The sequence below is a fragment of the Pollicipes pollicipes genome, unplaced genomic scaffold (genome assembly GCF_011947565.3).
Source record: "Pollicipes pollicipes isolate AB1234 unplaced genomic scaffold, Ppol_2.1 Scaffold_4881;HRSCAF=5763_pilon_pilon_pilon, whole genome shotgun sequence".
Taxonomy (NCBI): Eukaryota; Metazoa; Arthropoda; class Thecostraca; order Pollicipedomorpha; family Pollicipedidae; genus Pollicipes; species Pollicipes pollicipes.
The window spans coordinates 36,553,307-36,572,774 of NW_023596576.1; the positions used below are offsets into that span (position 1 = coordinate 36,553,307).

The 19,468-nt window shown below is 54.5% G+C and overlaps 1 protein-coding gene across 2 annotated transcripts; it reads right to left on the minus strand.

Moving 5' to 3' along the window:
- Positions 1-1,154: 1,154 nt before the first annotated feature.
- Positions 1,155-19,138, minus strand: LOC119099747 (uncharacterized). 2 transcript variants are annotated; one of them, XR_005094411.1, is made up of 17 exons: positions 19,009-19,138; positions 14,937-15,254; positions 14,299-14,505; positions 13,810-13,947; positions 13,420-13,535; positions 12,905-13,049; positions 12,427-12,556; positions 8,849-9,014; positions 8,287-8,470; positions 7,747-7,864; positions 7,211-7,451; positions 6,844-7,006; positions 5,566-5,697; positions 5,072-5,189; positions 4,443-4,597; positions 1,968-3,794; positions 1,155-1,729 (listed from the first exon to the last, which is right to left on the minus strand). XR_005094411.1 is itself a non-coding variant. In XM_037222807.1 (16 exons), the coding sequence occupies exons 2-16, from the start codon at positions 15,245-15,247 to the stop codon at positions 3,686-3,688; spliced, it is 2,433 nt and encodes an 810-aa protein (XP_037078702.1). In that variant the 5' UTR covers positions 15,248-15,254; positions 19,009-19,138; the 3' UTR covers positions 1,155-3,685. The 2 variants fall into 2 exon arrangements, 1 of the variants encoding a protein (XP_037078702.1); XM_037222807.1 differs by having other exon boundaries at positions 1,155-3,794.
- Between the last annotated feature and the right edge of the window lie 330 nt (positions 19,139-19,468).

The following is a 19,468-nucleotide window of genomic DNA, read 5'->3' on the forward strand; positions in this document are numbered from 1 at the left end:
AGGGTTAGAGCTGATTAGAGCTGTCCGAAGATCACTCCATTTCTGTTACGCACCAGCGGGGCTCTGGCCCGAGCGCATCTCCGCCTGCCGGGTCGGCCGGCCCCGCTGAGCGGCTCGCACTCCCGACCGTCCCGCCGCGATCGCCGGTTTGCCACACGTCGGCCGGCAGCGGCGCCCGACCCGGGAACCGGTCATCGAGCGTGCGCGACCGACATTGGGCATACCGGTCGGATGGGAGAGCGAGCAATACCGGCTCGACCGGCACCCGGCAGCAGTCGGGGGCACGTGACGTTATCGACGGGGGTGACGTCCTGCGGTGGGAAGTTGCTCGGCCTTCCCGACCGCTGAGCGCTGCCGCTTCGTGGGGCCCCTGCACTTTACTGGGGCAAGCGCCTCGCGTGGCTCGTGGAGCGCTTACGGAGCTCTCGGAGATCCTTCGCATGACGACGCAAGTCACGTTCTCGCACCGTGAAGGCAGGTACGCAAGAAGACGGAATAGTGTTAATTACGATGCAACGAAGGATACCGTCGGTGCCCAGCATCTGTAGCTCCCCACATCCAGGGGGCACCAACCTGATGTTCCATCGCGTTGTGCAATGGTCGCTAAACTCTTAAGGACACCGCTGGCTGTGGCTAAACAAGCCGGACGGCGAGAAGTATCCCGTTTCCAGTCGCAATGAAAATCATTTAGTTGACTCGTGGGAAAAAGCCACATCATGTTTTCCAAGTCGCGTAAAAAACCAAGCATGTCGCGTGGCACAGGTATCGAAGTGCTACACATTGCAATGTTCTCGCACACAGAGCTTCCGGTGGTCGGCTCCACCCCCAAAAATGCCTGTGCACTTAAATTACTGCATATATTAGATTCGCGACACGCGGAGGATGACAAACTCTGCAAGATGTTTCGCGCCAACCGTTTAGGATGTCTCCGCTTCGCGGAAGTTGTGAGTTTCCCGTCGCGATTGCATTTCGACATATCTGACTTCTCCGCGGGGTCCCATGGATCCGACACATGGCGCAACGTGACGAAAGCCCCGGTCTCGCCTTTAGTGGCGCATGAAAGCAGCCTTCGCAACTTCAGACTGCGTGATATGGTATCGCCAGCCACCGTGTGCGGCCCCAGTGATACCCATCTGGTAAGCAAAGCCAGCTACGGCATTTCGTGGTTTATTTGGAAACGGTTACAAACATGTGCTTGAACAAAATTAGCTTCTCTTACTCGCATGGAATGTATCCAGGGCCGCAACACGCCTGGCTGGATTCACTACAGTGGACGGTATCCAGGAACACATCACACACCTGGCTGGATTAAATCGCATCAACGGTAACCATGGCTAAAACACACCCCCGTGGGATTCACTCCAATGGACGGTAACCACGGCCGCACCACACACCAGGCTGGATTTACTCACATGGGCGGTAACCAAGGCCGCAACATGCACCCAGCTTTATTTACGTACGTGGACGGTATCCAGGGGCGCATCACACACCAGGCTGGATTCACTCACGTCAACGGTATCCAAAGCCGCACCACACACCAGACTGGATTCATTTCCTGTGGACGGTATCCCGGGGCGCACCACACCAGGCTGGATTCACTCGTCTGGACGGTATCTAAGAACGTGCCACACACCTGGCTGGATCCACTCACATCGACGGTATCCAAAGCCGCACCACACACCAGGGTGGATTCACTCATGTGAACGGTATCCAGGGACGCGCCACACACCTGGCTGGATTCATTTCCTGTGGACGGTATCCCGGGGCGCACCACACACCAGGGTGGATTCACTCATGTGAACGGTATCCAAGGACGCGCCACACACCTGGCTGGATTCACTCACATGGACGGTATCCAGGGCGCACCACACACATGGCTGGATTCACTCACATGGACGGTATCCAGGGCGCACCACACACATGGCTGGATTCACTCACATGGACAGTATCCAGGGCGCACCACACACATGGCTGGATTCACTCACATGGACGGTGTCCAGGGGCCCACCACACTAGGCTGGATTCACTCACATCGACAGTATACAAAACTGCATCACACACCTGGCTGGATTCACCCATATGGACGGCATCCAGGGGCATACCACACACATGGCTGGATTCACCCACATCGACGGTATCTAGGGGCGCACCACACACCCAGCTTTATTCACGCACATGGACGGCGCTCTGGGCCACACGTTAACACGGACGACAGGTGATGGTGGCCATGCCGTGCTCAGTATGTGAGCACAGTGTGTCCCAATGCCAACAGATGAGAGCAGCGCTGGGCCGGCGCGAGGCCGGCACACAGCAGGCACAGAGCGGACGGACACGACATACCAAAACGGCGGGGCTCCCATTCACACTCCGACACGGACGCAAGCAGACATCAACAGGCGACAACCACACGGGTGAGAGACGAAGCTCTCGCCGTAATCTGCGGACAGCTGGCTGACCATGGTTAGGTCACAGCCAGGTCCCACAGGTCGGACGACTGGGACGGCCAGCACGGGTCCATACGACCCGACTAAACACAAGACGATGGCGAACAAAATGCCATCAGATACAACACAAACACATCACGTGCTACAGCGAAATGCACAAACATACACTGACGATGCATTCCGTGAAAATAAAGTGGAACGGAAGCGCAGCCTTCGGTGATGTTGTCAAAACGGGCGCATTTTCTCACACATGTCCTTGATAACGTGCATTCAGACATCAACAGGCGACAACCACACGGGTGAGAGACGAAGCTCTCGCCGTAATCTGCGGACAGCTGGCTGACCATGGTTAGGTCACAGCCAGGTCCAACAGGTCGGACGACTTTGGGACGGCCAGCACGGGTCCATACGACCCGACTAAACACAAGGCGATGGCGAACAAAATGCCATCAGATACAACACAAACACATCAAACGCTACAGCGAAATGTATAAACATACACTGACGATGCATTCCGTGAAAATAGAGTGGAACAGAAGCGCAGCCTTCGGCGATGTTGTCAAAACGGGCGCAATTTTCTCACACCAGTCCTTGATCATGTGCACCGGACTCGGACAGACACTCATGGCAATCATATCCACTTACAGGCATTCCAGGTGGATGACGAAAAATGAATCACAATGGCTCCAATCCTCCAGTACAAATTACAAACGCATGTGCAGCGGCACGACGCACTGGGAATGATTACCGGAACCCGATAGCTTAAAATACAAAACAAGCCTACAAGATTAGCTGTGCGTACTCGAAGACGGTGGGCTCTCCATGAAATGCCCACCTTGTGCGTGCCACTCAACTAAAAGACTACAAACCCTTACTTCGATGCTATTCATAACCTTAACACGTTTCAGGCACTTTGCACTGGATCCAACCTAAAAATAAACTACGTCTGGCACGAAACCATCGGCCAAATGTCACTTTGAGATTACATCGCAGTTGCTATGAGATTACATGAGAGCCGCTCTGAGATTCCACACACTCTGAGGTTCCAGCAGCATCTTCTGACATATTCACACACACGGCACCACCACGGCTTCGGCCGGGCGCCAGCCTACCGCCGTCGCTGCTGCTCGGGCGGCCACCGACGCCAGGGTGGCACCGAGGCACGGGGCGAGCGCTGCTGCCCCGGGCGTCAGGCGCGGGGCGGCGTCAGGTCGGCGTGGGCCGGCGGCCAGCGGAGCGCCTCAGCCGGCGAGACCACGCAGGAGGCCGGCCGCCAGCAGCGCCAGCACCGCCAGACAGCTGACATGCGGACGCTGGGCGCCCGCCAGCCGACACTTGTAGTAGTCGTACCTGGCGACGGGGGCAGAGACGGGCGCCGTCAGCGGCAGCACAGTTCGGTACAGCTCGGTGCAGAGGTGGTGCGTGCAGCGCGGCCGATAGCACACTGACGACTCCCAGCTGCTGAGTGGTGCGCTCGTCACGACCGAATGCGTCGCGCTGAGGCTGGACCGGGGCGTGGGAGCTAGACGTGGCACGCCATGACTGGCGCCACCCTGGGGCGGGCGGCCCACCCACCGACAGGGCGGGGTGGTGCTAGTCCAGGGTCTAACGCCGACGCCGGTCGGTCGGTATCGGCAAGATGAGCTCCGAGCCGACCCCCACCGCGGCAGCACACAACCACATTCGGAGCGCGGGCCCCGCGTCACGGACACAGTGCAGGGATCCGAGCCGACCACCAGCGCAGCAGCACACAACCACATTCGGAGCGCCGGCCCCCGTCACGGACACAGTGCAGGGGTCGGAGCCGACGCATTCGGCGGGCGGAGCGAGCCGCTGACGCGTTAACTCGGTATCATCTCCGTCCACCCGCTCGAGGGAGGGGGGGGGGGGGGGGGCGACCTGGCACCGCGCCGGCTCGCTCACACATTCCCAATCCACCGGCGCCCTGCTCGAGAGGGGGTCTGTAGAAGGGGGAGGGGGGGGGGGGGGTTATCGCACCTCGTTTCCTTGTTCTGGACCAGGTTCAGGAACTCGGCCTCCACCAGCTGTCCGTCGAAGTACGTGATGGGGTCCTCGAACGGGTACTCGTAGCCTTGCTTGCAGGCGCACTTGTAGCCGCCCGTCCAGAAGCCGCGACCCTGGATCGGCACGCACTGCGGCGCGCGCCGGGCCATCGGCCGTCAGGCGCCGCGCACCAACGGTCGCGGACACCACGGCGGCAGACGGCCCGTCCCAATGTCATCAGCAGCGGCGCAGAAACGGCGGCCAGGCCGGCGGCAGTGGTAGTCGCGGCGCTCATGACATTTGAGATGTCAAACGCCATCCAGAATACAACCGATCCTCCACTGCGGCCTGATCACACAGTGGCATCTCTAAAATACTGATTTCACCGCGGATATGTGGACAATGACACCAGGCTTTGACTCCTTCACAACACAGCAGCGCCACTGTCAGAACCGGGCCGCTGTACACTGGTGTACGGGCCGGGCTCCGGGTCAGCTCCAGCCGACACAGGACCAGGTAGGCACCAGCGGCCACCGCCAGCGTCAAACAAGGCCGCTCCGACGCAAGGCCGGCGATCGGTCCGTCAAATGCTCGTCGACGGCAGAGCCTGTCCTTTGACTCACGTAAGACGACCTCCTGTCGCACTTGTGCGTGTCCTTGAAGGCGTTAGCCACCCAGTAGTCGTGGTCGCACTGGTTAATGTCCAGTTTCTCGGCACTCATGGACACGCTCACCATTCCCCTGTACGCAGAGCGGAGCCGCCAGCGTCACTTAACAGCACGCATGTAGACGAGCCAAATTACAACACGCATGTGGATGCAAAACATCATGGAACACAAGTGGAGGTACCGCATCATAGTATTAAGACCAACGTGTCACACCGCAGCGCGAAGATGGATGCACTGTATAACGGTCTAGTGGCGGAGGGGCTATGTCACCGCTGATGCGCGCAGACGTACGAACGCACACACTGCCCCCCCCCCCCCCCCCCTATACACAAACGCACGCACGAATGCACACACCCGCAGAGAAACAAGCGTTGGCAACATGTTGGGTCAGCGACCACCTAAGAGACACGAATCCAGGTCGCGCACGTCACCACGGCGCCATGACGTACTTGAACTCGACGCTGTGCTTCAGGTCATCCCAGCCGAAGAACGGCACGGCGTAGGTGATCATCCACATGGGGTGGAAGCCGTGACAGTCGTAGTAGGGCGGCGACCAGTAGCCGTCTTCTAGCTTGGCCGCCCTGGGGGCAGCCGCACGCCGTTAGCCGGAGTTGACTGCGGGGCTGAAGAGAGGCTCGGTGGGGTGCTGGGGGTCACTGGCGTTCTTAATAATAGACTGATGGGCTTGGTAAATGGTACACTTTCGGCTCGGACAGCGTGAGCCAACAGATCCCCTGTATCTGTCTCGGTCTCAGTCTCAGTCTCAGTCTCAGTCTCGGTCTCGGTCTCGGTCTAGGTCTCCGTCCTCTCTCTCTCTCTAGCTCCCTCTTGCATATTACTGCCAACACCTTGTTACCTCCTATGTACGCGGCTGCTTGGCGGTTTTTGTAAATGCTTCGAAAAGAAAGCATCCAACGCGTCGAAAACATTACGCTTTTTGCTGTGCGAATCACCTGTGGCCGCTGTCAGCCCGGCCGTAACTGGGACATGTGTGCTGAAACCCGCTGACTCACCACCCGCCAAGCATGCCAACGGCACCCGCCACATTGTGTCCCAAGCTTCTGGGCGTGCTTGATCGCTCTGAGACGCTGTGGCCCGGAAGTTTCAAATGTTTGAAAGAAAAAGGTGTGGTACGGAATGCGGTGCGGTCACATCGCGTTGTCAGTGATAAGTTTTCATGTTAGGCCCTAGCAATGATTCCATCGTTTTTCTTCCAAGAACCAAAATCAAGAATCCATTTTCGAAACCCAACAGCGGCCAATAATACTGCTGCCAGCCGCATCAACCGCATGACACCGAGTGAGCGCCACATGGTCGTTCGCAGCCTGCATGCTATCCTGCACTAATCGAAGGCATCCCTGCTCTTGCTTGTGTTTACTGAGTATCGTATTTAACATGTCGTTTGTTTTAGCATCGACTCGACACTCCGAATGACGCTAGGATCGGAGTGCTGCTAGCCGTTGATGCATGGGTGCCTACGTTTATCAGTTCTGTCCGTCTAAAGATACACGGGTGATAGTGAGTGACCTTTTCCATATCTGTAAGAATGACGCCTTCACGGTCATGCAGCATGTGCCACCATGTAAAGAACACTTAGATCATACCTCCCAGTATCGATAAACATACAATAAACGTGCCTTAAACTCAGTCTTGTTCAGACGGCCATCGACGAAAATTCGAGTACAAGACTACACTTAACTAGATATTTGGTAAGAGTATTGACTTACAAGAAGTAATCCGGGTATCTGGTGTACTTGCGCAGGAAGATATTGTCTCCGCGCGGATGAGAACGGAACAGCATCTTCAGCCAGATCTTCTCCAGCGAGTCAAAGTTGGTCGACCAGCGGGCCTTCACCTCACGGAAGATCGGCTTGTTCAGGTACACCTCCTCTGAAACAAGCCGCGAAGGTGAGCCCACACACACACGGCCCGCTACATGCGTGGAAGACGGCGGAGACAACCACGTAAAAATGGTCAGTCAATGCCAATTTCCAGTGGAAGAGCTGTGACAGAGTTCAACACAGAACTCGTCCTTCAGCAACACACAGTCGCACACACGCCGCGACAGTTCAGTCCAGACGCAGGCTAACTGACCGGACTTGTTGAGTCGTGCCAGGTCCTCCATGTTCAGGTTGCGCGGATTCAGCTCCTTCTTGAAGGCGTACGGCGCGAACAGGGTGCGATTGTAGAACTTGTTCCTGTCCCAGAAGATGCCGGCGCCCCAGATCCAGGTGTCGCCCATCAGCATGGAGATCACCTCGCCCATCATCTGGTCCTCGGTCAGCGGGCGGTCTGCCACGCGGTTCCCGGAGAACACCTCGTCCGGGTCCGACACCTGCGGACAGGCGAACACAGCAGCCATCAGCGGCGCCGTCAGACACAGGGCAGGCTGAGGAGAGAGGGGGACGAAAGCGAGAGGGGCGAGCGCGACGCCATGAGGCAGCCGTGTGAGGGCAAGATAGCGTTTTAATTACCGATGCCATCAGACTGAGCCGCATGTACAAGCGCAATTGTGGCAACAGGTAAATTCCTTCACGGCGACGCGCACCAGCCGCCCGCGCCCGGCAAACACGGGGGCAGTCTCCGGCTCGCACGCGGTCAGCTCGGCTGCCCAGCGGGCGGTGGCGCACCTGCAGGAAGGCCGAGATAAAGTTGGCCAGCCGGAGCGCCAGGCGGGCCTGATTCTCCATCTGCTTTTCGGCGCCGTACATGACGTCGCCGCGCAGCTGCAGGTCTTTCGGGTGGTACCTGTCGGCGGCGCCGGCGCGTCACGCGGCGCCCCGACACCGGCCGACACCTCCGCGCCGCCCGGCCGCGCCCGCCACCGGCACCGGCGCACCACACGGACAGGGGCCATCAACGCTCACGTCACCTGTTGGCCGGTAGAGCCAACGTCTTCCAAAGCCGGTTACCTGGACTGATCCGTTGAGTTCTTTTATCAGCATCTGAGTACCTCCCATGGTCTTCACCCATGTTAAGCCGAATCCACCCGCATCTGTCCTCCATCACTTGAACGCACTCCGCAAACGAGTCGCATTTCTCCCCACATTGTAGATTTTGCGATCTGGACCATATTTTGACGAGGCGAGCTAGTATGCACAAGGCGGGGCAAGAAAGTTAAAGCCAACCACATGTTGCATTAGCTGACATCACGGTGAATAACGCCTTACTTGGTGCAGTCGCCGGTTTTGACCTCCTTTAAGAACTCTAGCAGAGGCATCACGTTTTCGGCAGGTGGCTGAGCCAAGGTATCGTTGGGCTTGACAGTGTAGTTTTTGAAGAAGTGCCGGTTCAGATGCTGGTACCTGGTAAACTGATCCAGCTTCGCTTTACCCTGGATGGTTTTATGAATCCCTGCAAGAAAGCATGTTCCATTACAATTAGCCACATGAGAGCATATCACCACGGGATCCACGAAGAGCTTCTCTAAAACACCTCGTGGCCTGAAAATAGGAGAGCCTGACTCCAATACACCAGAGACGCCGATACACTGGTCATTACACGTCCCGGCACTGGCGCATACACAGTTCTGGCATGACCATGCCAATACGCAGGGTATGCTGTGTTTGAGAACATTGGATCGTGTGAAATTTTTCAGTTTGGACAGCAGAGGTAACCCAGTAGCTCATTAGACCACTGCTAACCCAACGCCAAGTAGACAGTGCTGAATGCATGATGCATACATGACACCACCAACGCGTTTCTTTAGAAGTGCGGGAGGGGCAGACTCACAGCCAATTTTTTCGCAGTGGAACGCGTTCTGGTACTGCTCGGTGGTGGCCCGCTCGAGCACCTCGCCCAGGTAGGGGCGCCGCACCACGTTTGGCAGTCGGTGGCCGGGCTTACAGCGGCACTGGTAGCCGCCGCGGCGGAACCCGTACCCGTCCAGCGGCTCACACTGCCACGGGGGAACAGGCAGCGGTCAGACTGTGCTCAGCCGGGTCACACTGCCACAGGAGGGACAGGCAGCGGTCAGACTGTGCTCAGCCGGGTCACACTGCCACAGGAGGGACAGGCAGCGGTCAGACTGTGCTCAGCCGGGCCACATTGCCACCGAGGGAGCAGACAGCAGTCAGACTGTGCTCGGCCGGGTCACACTGCCATAGGGGGGACAGACAGCAGTCAGACTGTGCTCAGCCAGGTCACACTGCCATAGGGGGAACAGACACCAGTCAGACTGTGCTCAGCCGGCTCACAATGCCACAGGGGGAACAGACAGCAGTCAGACTGTGCTCAGCCGGCTCACGCTGCCATAGGGGGAACAGCCAGCAGTCAGACTGTGCTCGGCCGGATCACACTGCCACGGGGGAACAGACAGAGGTCAGACTGTGCTCAGCCGGCTCACGATGCCACGGGGAAACAGACAGCAGTCAGACTGTGCTCAGCCGGCTCACAATGCCACGGGGGAACAGACAGCGGTCAGACTGTGCTCAGCCGGCTCACACTGCCACAGGGGGAACAGACAGCAGTCAGACTGTGCTCAGCCGGTTCACAATGCCACGGGGAAACAGACAGCAGTCAGACTGTGCTCAGCCAGCTCACAATGCCACGGGGGAACAGACAGCAGTCAGACTGTGCTCAGCCGGCTCACAATGCCACGGAGGGACAGACAGCGGTCAGACTGTGCTCAGCCGGCTCACGATGCCACGGGGGAACAGACAGCGGTCAGACTGTGCTCAGCCAGGACACACTGCCACGGGGGGAACAGACAGCGGTCAGACTGTGCTCAGCCGGCTCACGATGCCACAGGGGGAACAGACAGCCAGTCAGACTGTGCTCAGCCGGCTCACAATGCCACGGGGGAACAGACAGCGGTCAGACTGTGCTCAACCGGCTCACAATGCCACGGAGGGACAGACAGCGGTCAGACTGTGCTCAGGCGGCTCACAATGCCACGGGGGAACAGACAGCGGTCAGACTGTGCTCAGCCGGCTCACAATGCCACGGGGGAACAGACAGCGGTCAGACTGTGCTCAACCGGCTCACAATGCCACGGAGGGACAGACAGCGGTCAGACTGTGCTCAGCCGGCTCACAATGCCATGGGGGAACAGACAGCGGTCAGACTGTGCTCAGGCGGCTCACACTGACACGGGGGAACAGACAGCGGTCAGACTGTGCTCAGCCGGCTCACAATGCCACGGGGGAACAGACAGCGGTCAGACTGTGCTCAGCCGGCTCACAATGCCACGGGGGAACAGACAGCGGTCAGACTGTGCTCAACCGGCCCACAATGCCACGGAGGGACAGACAGCGGTCAGACTGTGCTCAACCGGCTCACAATGCCACGGAGGGACAGACAGCGGTCAGACTGTGCTCAACCGGCTCACAATGCCACGGGGGAACAGACAGCGGTCAGACTGTGCTCAGCCGGCTCACAATGCCACGGGGGAACAGACAGCGGTCAGACTGTGCTCAACCGGCTCACAATGCCACGGGGGAACAGACAGCGGTCAGACTGTGCTCAGCCGGCTCACAATGCCACGGGGGAACAGACAGCGGTCAGACTGTGCTCAACCGGCTCACAATGCCACGGAGGGACAGACAGCGGTCAGACTGTGCTCAGCCGGCTCACAATGCCACGGGGGAACAGACAGCGGTCAGACTGTGCTCAACCGGCCCACAATGCCACGGAGGGACAGACAGCGGTCAGACTGTGCTCAGCCGGCTCACAATGCCACGGGGGAACAGACAGCGGTCAGACTGTGCTCAACCGGCTCACAATGCCACGGGGGAACAGACAGCAGTCAGACTGTGCTCAACCGGCTCACAATGCCACGGGGGAACAGACAGCGGTCAGACTGTGCTCAACCGGCTCACAATGCCACGGGGGAACAGACAGCGGTCAGACTGTGCTCAACCGGCTCACAATGCCACGGAGGGACAGACAGCGGTCAGACTGTGCTCAGCCGGCTCACAATGCCACGGGGGAACAGACAGCGGTCAGACTGTGCTCAACCGGCTCACAATGCCACGGGGGAACAGACAGCGGTCAGACTGTGCTCAACCGGCTCACAATGCCACGGAGGAACAGACAGCGGTCAGACTGTGCTCAACCGGCTCACAATGCCACGGAGGAACAGACAGCGGTCAGACTGTGCTCAGCCGGCTCACACTGACACGGGGGAACAGACAGCGGTCAGACTGTGCTCAGCCGGCTCACAATGCCACGGAGGAACAGACAGCGGTCAGACTGTGCTCAGCCGGCTCACACTGACACGGGGGAACAGACAGCGGTCAGACTGTGCTCAACCGGCTCACAATGCCACGGAGGAACAGACAGCGGTCAGACTGTGCTCAGCCGGCTCACACTGACACGGGGGAACAGACAGCGGTCAGACTGTGCTCAACCGGCTCACAATGCCACGGGGGAACAGACAGCGGTCAGACTGTGCTCAGCCGGCTCACACTGACACGGGGGAACAGACAGCGGTCAGACTGTGCTCAGCCAGCTCACAATGCCACGGAGGAACAGACAGCGGTCAGACTGTGCTCAGCCGGCTCACACTGACACGGGGGAACAGACAGCGGTCAGACTGTGCTCAGCCGGCTCACACTGACACGGGGGAACAGACAGCGGTCAGACTGTGCTCAACCGGCTCACAATGCCACGGGGGAACAGACAGCGGTCAGACTGTGCTCAGCCGGCTCACACTGACACGGGGGAACAGGCAGCGGTCAGACTGTGCTCAGCCAGCTCACACTGACATCAGAAGGACACATGGTCATCATAATACGTCAAACAGCACATGTAGCTGTTGAAGAACCACACAGCTGTCAGATTATTTACCGCGGTCGGCACTGCCGCCGACAAACAGGCGTCACAACTCCGGTATTTGTGGAAGAAGGCTGGCATGGGACACGGACACACATAGATCCCGGTCAAGCGCCTTTCGAGAGATCCCGTTGAATCTTCCTTCAGCAAGTTTTCAGCCCTGGCAGCCTTCGAAACATGCCTTCCCGGACAAATTGGCACCTGAGAGTGACAAAGTGGCTTGCGACTCGATGTTACCTCAGTAGTTTTATGCCGAACATGGACGCCTGTGGCGTTACAAGCGACGGGTAGTCGCTAACCTATGATAAATCATTAGCGTGCCCAGGAAACGTATAATTCCCTGATATACCCGTTGCGTCGATCATGGACAGGCAACAACGCCATCAGCGCCCGCAACCGAACAACGATCCCATGCCAAACCGTAGCACTGAATCAGGGCGTTTGATCCGACATACGCGCGCCACACAGTCAGGGCCAACAGCGCAGAATCCATCTCTCCAGAAGTCAGCCGAGCGCTGTCAACTGGCGGCACTGACCTCCGTTGTGTCCTTTTTGCAGCGCGCGGTGTCCGCAAAGATGTTTGGGCCGCTGTTGCCCTCTCCCAGCGGACATTGATTTATGTCCATTCGTTCGAAATCCATCTCAATGACGGCCACCGCCGTGTAGCTGGAACACGAAACATTGCTTCCATCTCTGCAGCTACCTCCAGGCACGCAAGCACACCAGTGCGAGCACTATCAGGAACAGCCATAAGCACTAATGCCGCGTAGAAAGCTCACTAACGCGTGCCATCTCACTGGTAAACAAGTAATTGCATTGCCAGGAAACCAGCATAAATACGCAAAGGCGGGACGGGGGCCGACCATGCGACATGACAAATATGAAATAGAGGTTGCACCAAAAAAAAGGTAGGCTGCCAGATGTCCTTAGTATACCTCCGCAGCCCGTCGCCTGCCTATGCTTGGCATTGCGCCTATGATACGGTGGCGGCGGTCGCTGACCATCGGGACGTACGTGGGGTACTCGATGTGTCTGAAGCCCGTGTGCCTGTGGTAGAGGTCGACGATCGGTACGGCTGCGCCCATGATCCACTTGTTGGAGCGGCCGCAGTCGAAGTACGGCTGCGTCCAGTTGACCGGGCCGGGCGTCTCGTCATTGGCTGGCGGCGGCGAGGTCACGCATCACGGGTGGCGCCAGGCCGGCCGGCGCCACGGCACGGCGTCAAGGTGGGAGCGACCTCACTACCACCAGACGGCCCGAAGACCCGCTCCGCCTCCGGGTCCATTCACAGAGCGGGGCCGGCCGCTGGGGCCAGTGCCAAACTCCGCAGGCCGCCTCAGAACCACAGACACGGGACTCAGGTCACGTGGCTGGCTGGCCCCGCCGGAGCGACGCCCGACCCTCCAGGTCACCGCAAGCTAAACGGAACCTGGCGACCAGTTGTCGATACCCGCCAGCACTGGGTGACACGCGAGCGCTAGCCCCTGCCCACGGCTGCTCGTCAGACACCAGCTGCCGCCGACGCTCACCGGGCGGGCCGTGGAAGGTGTACGTCTCGTTGGTGTTGTTGGCGTAGCGGATCTTGATGTGGTACGTGGTCTTGGAAGCCTGCGTTTGCCGCTGATCCGGTAACCACTTGTAGTACCTGCCGATCGCGACAACGAAACGTGTACTTACACCTGGAAACGGCCTCCTGTAACTGATCTGCTGCCTGGTCACTCTGACGGGACATGTAGCGACCGTATCCATATGCAGGCCAATCGGGCTATGTGCGATACATTTTAGATTATTATTTAATGTGTCCCACTGGCCATTTCTACCAGACCACACAGACATACAAGCCTGCTACAGAACAGACGCATACAAACAGGCATCCCGGTGCTGCGTCGGCCAACTACCCGAGACATCGTAACACTGACCAACGGTTTATGCGGTACTCCTCCTTGGTGTAGTTCTTGCTCTGCCGGATCTTCTCAAAGGCGCCCAAGTCGGACACCTCAACCGTGTTCAGCGTCGATATCCGCTCCAGGTGAAACGGGTAGTTGTAGTCGTCAGCGCTGCGGCAGGGTACGGGCGTTACAGGCTGACCCATCCGCCCGCCGAGCGTCGGCCCGGCACCGATGCTGAACACTGGGCACGACGCCCGGACCGCCCAAAGCCAGGTCCGCCGCAGTTCGCAATCGCACCCCACACGACGGCCCACCGAGTCGTGGGGTCTGTATGCGGAACATTGCCGGAATTTTCCGACTGGCAGTGATGGGTGGGGCCCGGGAAAACGACGACCTCAGGATAAACCGCGCGCAAGATAATCACACTGTCTGATGGAGGAAGAGCCTCGGTGGTGACGCAGGAGGTGAAATGATACTGTCCGGCCGTCTTGCCGCCATCTGCAGCTCCTAAACACGTACCGGAACGCTCGAGGAGCGAACAGCGGGAACGTCTGGTTGAAGTTGGCCTGGTAAGAGGGTGAGTAGGAGGTGTTGGGCGCGAAGTAGATGGCGCTGCCGTTGATGTAGGGGCTGGAGCTGATGTCGGCGACAACGGAGAGGAAGTAGTACATCATGCCAGGGTCCAGCTCTGACTGTTCGATCCCCTGGTGGGAGGGCCGCTTGAACCTGACCAGCACACAGGCACACAGTCAGTGTTGTGGTACCAGCTGGGCGGAGCGACGTGCGCTAACGCAATGATGGCAAGTGTGGAACAAATATGAGATTATTCATCGAAAGACATGATCATTTGGAGCTATGACAGAAATGAATGCCTGGACATCTTTATCACAAAACAAATTATGGTTGTGTTTGTAACACCAAGCAATATGAGAAAATGGATGTAGATTTAAGAGTTGTGTTCACAGACATCATCACTGCTACCACAATTTTATCCATCTGTAGCCTTGCGTTGAAAATAAAGCCACCATTGTGGCCACAACTTTTTCCAGACACGTCAAATACCGTCAAAGTCATCCTTCTGGCACCAATAAGACATGCACAAAAATCACATTCACATTTCTACAAAGTGAGTAGAACAGAAGATGACTGGCACTTACCTGCTCTGGATCACATAGCTGAAGAAATACCCCCGGCTTAGGACAAGGTTGTGCAGGTACAGCATGTGTGTCCGGTTTGGCAGCACTGGGTTGACGTTGATGTCTTTGATATCTGGCTTATGTGACACAGTACTTTCAGGCAGAAACAGATCAGCAAATGGTAGCAGCTCACAGTTGTCTTCCCTCACACGTTTGAACTTTTGATCAATAAAATCAAAGTTGTCTTGTGTCTGCCAGTCAAACTGGGCCACCACAGTGTAGATGTACACCGCCACACAGGCCACAGGTATTCTCCAGCTTCCAGCAGCCATGCTGACCCTGCAGCAGGCAAAGCCCAATGGTCAACAACTGAAATACTCCCTTAAGTTTAGATTGTTGATCCTGCTGAGCACCAGAATGTAGTAGTAGTATATGGTTAGAAGGATCCATGTGAAATGGCTTTTAATGTCCTCCAAGTACAGTGAAACATGAAATGTGGCAGTATGAAAGCAAATAACCATGTTAAGCCACAGAGACTTACATGGTAAGCAGCTCCTTAATTGGTTAAAATGGGAAAAATACCTATAGCATTGCAGCCATAATGAATCACACATGTTGGAAAAAGCCAGGCAAAACTGGTATACTTTCATGGTGGTAGGGCAGATAGTTCAATAACATTTCTCCCACAAGAACAGTCACATAACATCAAAATTGTGAGCTTTTCATAAGGATTTAAAGAAAACTAGATTTACTGATTGAATTGTGCCAGTCTGATCTAACAATAAGCAAAGAGTACAAAAAGGTGACATACTCACTTAAAAATTCATGCATATTTTGCATGATTGTTTAAGCAGAGCCTCTCTTGCTGAAATTGTTACCTAACCCTATAGTCTATGAAGACTAACACATAGCATTTCAAGGCAATGCAATGAGCAAACCTTGCTTTTAGTGATAGCACTAAAACAGAACACGAGTTTCTGTGAATAACATCACCAAATGTAAGGTGACCAAGCAAATGAGTTGGTAGCAACATCCATGAACATGAACCTAATATGAGGCCTATCATGAAGGCAACTTGGAAGCTGATCTCCTTCAAGTGGTTCACCTTTTTTAGATAGAATGATCACAGCAGTGATTTTTCTTCTTCTAAAAAAGGAGGTGAACTACTTGAAGCAGACCACCATTTTGTGCATTTCTGGGTCAGGGTGTACTTTCCTATCTAACATTAGAAAAAATCATTGTACACCATTCCTCAGTGTTTAAGGCATGACATATCGGTAAATAATCTCAGAACAGGTAGAATCATGCTCCTACCTTCGAATTTCAATAACTTCGATGGCGGGCCCCCGAGCGCCGCGCGCATCGCACCGCCTGGACTCCCCAGCGCCGTTTCTGCGTTGCCGTTGCGTAAATACAATATTTCTGCTTACCAAGAACTCTACAAAATGTACGGGACCAAAGTAAACCATTCGTCGTGTTTAAGGCAGGACATATCGTAAATAATCACAAAACAGGTAGATTCATGATCTTACCTTCAATTTTTTATAATTACGATGGCGAGCTCCCGAGCGCCGCACACACACAGCACCCGCGACACCGGCGCCATTACTGCGCGGGTCACAACATTACTGTGCATCAAGCAGCATCACGAATCATAAAAATGTACCGGGCCAAGGTAACAAGAATCCATGAAATTTGATCCTCGACGCCAACGGGACCATGGGTTGCAGGGGGATTGGATGGGGAATGTAAAGCAAAATGAGAACATGGCAGCTAAATAAAAGCTCACTATATGACACCTATATATGGCATGGAACATGGACGCCAATGGGATGCTGGGTTGAAGGGGATATAGGGTGGGGAGGTTAGGTTAGGTTAGGTTAGGTTAGGTTAGGTTAGGTTAGGTTAGGTTCAGTTCAGTTAGGTTAGTTAGGTTAGTTAGGTTAGGTTAGGTTAGGTTAGGTTAGCTTAGCTAAGCTTAGGCTCTGGTCTATTCTCAGGTTAGGTTAGGTTAGGTCAGGTTAGGTTAGGTTAGGTTAGGTTAGGTTAGGTTAGGTTAGGTTAGGTTAGGTTAGGTTAGGTTAGGTAGGTCAGGTCAGGTCAGGTCAGGTCAGGTCAGGTCAGGTCAGGCTAGCTTAGCTTAGCTTAGCTTAGGTTCTGGTCTATTCTCAGTTAGGTTAGGTTAGGTTCGGTTAGGTTAGGCTAGTTTAGGATATGTTCTGGACTATTCTGGCCTGTGTGTTTCATAAATGTACCTAAACTCGATAAGAAACGATTTGGGTTGCTTTATTATTGTTACCTTGGTCCCATACATGTTTTATGGTTCTTGATAAGCAGAAATATTGTGCTTTCGCAACAACGCAGAAACGGCGCTTGGGAGTCGAGGCGGTGCGGTGCGATGCGTGTGGCGCTCGGGAGCTCGCTATCGTATTTATTAAAATTCGAGGGTAGGAGCATGATTCTATCTGTTTTGAAATTATTTACGATATGTTCCGCCTTAAACACGACGAATGGTTTTACCTTGGTCCCGTACATTTTGTAGAGTTCTTGGTAAGCAGAAATATTGTATTTACGCAACGGCAACGCAGAAACGGCGCTGGGGAGTCCAGGCGGTGCGGCGTGCGCGGCGCTCGGGAGCCCGCCATCGAAGTCATTGAAATTCGAAGGTAGGAGCATGATTCTACCTGTTTTGAGATAATTTATGATATGTGCCGCCTTAAACATGACGAATGGTGTGCAATGATTTTTTCTACCGTTAGGTAGGAAAGTACACCTACACCCTGATGATCAAGCACTTCACCTTGTTCTGCTTTAATAAGTTTGCCATGCAGGCTCATAAGCCATCTTCACAGCAGACCTCACATTAGGTTGATGTCCATGGATGTCATCAATTGAGAACAGGAGCCAAAAGCCTGAAGACCCATCAGTTGACATAGCACTTGGGCTTTTTTTGCCTTTGGATGACAGATAAGGAACAGTAAGAACATCTCCGCAAATAACATAACAAAAAACAAGATGTCCGCATTGTATTGCATCTTCAGGCTCAGGTGGCAATTTCAGCAAGATAGGTTCTATCAAGATACATTGGGAAAACATGCAAGTACATTAAAATATAGGTTGTACACTAAAAAATGGTTCTTAATATTGATGTTCCAAATATGGCTGATATGTTGATCACTATTACATCATAATTTCAATGTACAATGTTTCAAGTCACATGCAAGATATTAGAATTATATACCTGACAGCTTAAGGCACACAACTCAGACCAGAAAGGAATGTCCCCTTGCCAACCAAACCATGGGAATGAACCTATTACAGAATTATGTAACCTTTATCATATTAATAACTGCACTAATGGCCTAAAATGCCTCAAAAATCATACCAACCTGTTCCCTAAATAAGACCTTGTGTGGCAAATTCTTCAGCAAATAAAATAATTTTCTCATATATGAACAAATGCAGACTTCTTTCCTTCTTCTTTCACCAAGCATGACTTTTGTCTGCCTAAAAAACCATTGACTTCAATGCCTGACTTTTCACTGCACAAAACATCACTTATGCTACAGCACCACACCAATTCAGAATTTAATGTTCTATGCCAAGCTTAATCCTCATTTACACCTACATCATCATAATATTCAACTTCTTATGTTTTGACTGTTATCATAACTGCAACCACTTAGAAACTGTGGCCTGCAATTCTTCAAAGATAGCAAGCTGCAGAACCTACTGCAAATCAATAACACAAAAGCATCATGTGGCATAAAGTGTGCTACTTCCAGCAAAAGAGCAGGTGAGATGAGTCCGATTTGGAGGTAAAATGGTACAATTTCCAGATAGAACTGCCACATCCATCCATGATGTACCACAAAATGCACAAATTAATAGAAAAGTGAGCATCTTCAGCACATGACAAACTACCACCTAAAACCAAATGCCGGCGAGCAACGCCCCGGTGAATTGAAATGGCAATGGGATGCGCCACACTGACCATGCTGTAAAGGCGTCAGGCTTCCGTGTCCACATATTCCCTTTTCGTGCTTTTAGATTAACCTAAGCATATGCAAAGCTGACAAAATGAAATACCCACCTGCACAAATACACCAAGTTTGTGCCTATACCTCCATGCGGTGTATGGAACCGCTCACAGCTACCCTGCGCTCCAAATACCGCCGCCCCACCCCTACACGGCCTTGGAGCTGCTCGTTGACCGAGGCTCTACTCGTTGACCAGTGCTGCGTATTCAAAGAGCGTCATTTGTCAAGGGCGCATTCTGGGTGTGTTCCTTTGTACTATTTTCTGGCCAGAAGTGCTGCCAGATCTGGGAAAAAACAGGCAGTAATTTTTCGTCCATCAAATAAGTTTTATTCGGCCAAATCGCTTATTGTGTGCTTCTTCACGGAAACGCGCGCTTCATTAGTGAGCTGCAAACATGACAAACCACACACGTTGAAAAAGCAAGGCATATCAACCGAATTAGTTTCATAATGGTTAACAGCGTGTCAGACGAGATTTCTCCAGCGGGTTTGGCTACTTCAAACCGAAGTTAT

Coding starts and splice junctions, on each gene's coding strand:
- LOC119099747 (XM_037222807.1), bottom strand. CDS start 15,247: ATGGCTGCTGGAAGCTGGAGAATACCTGTGGCCTGTGTGGCGGTGTAC. Junction 14,506..14,936: donor AGCTATGTGATCCAGAGCAG/GTAAGTGCCAGT, acceptor TGTGCTGGTCAG/GTTCAAGCGGCCCTCCCACC. Junction 7,865..8,286: donor AAAACCGGCGACTGCACCAA/GTAAGGCGTTAT, acceptor CGCCGCCGACAG/GTACCACCCGAAAGACCTGC.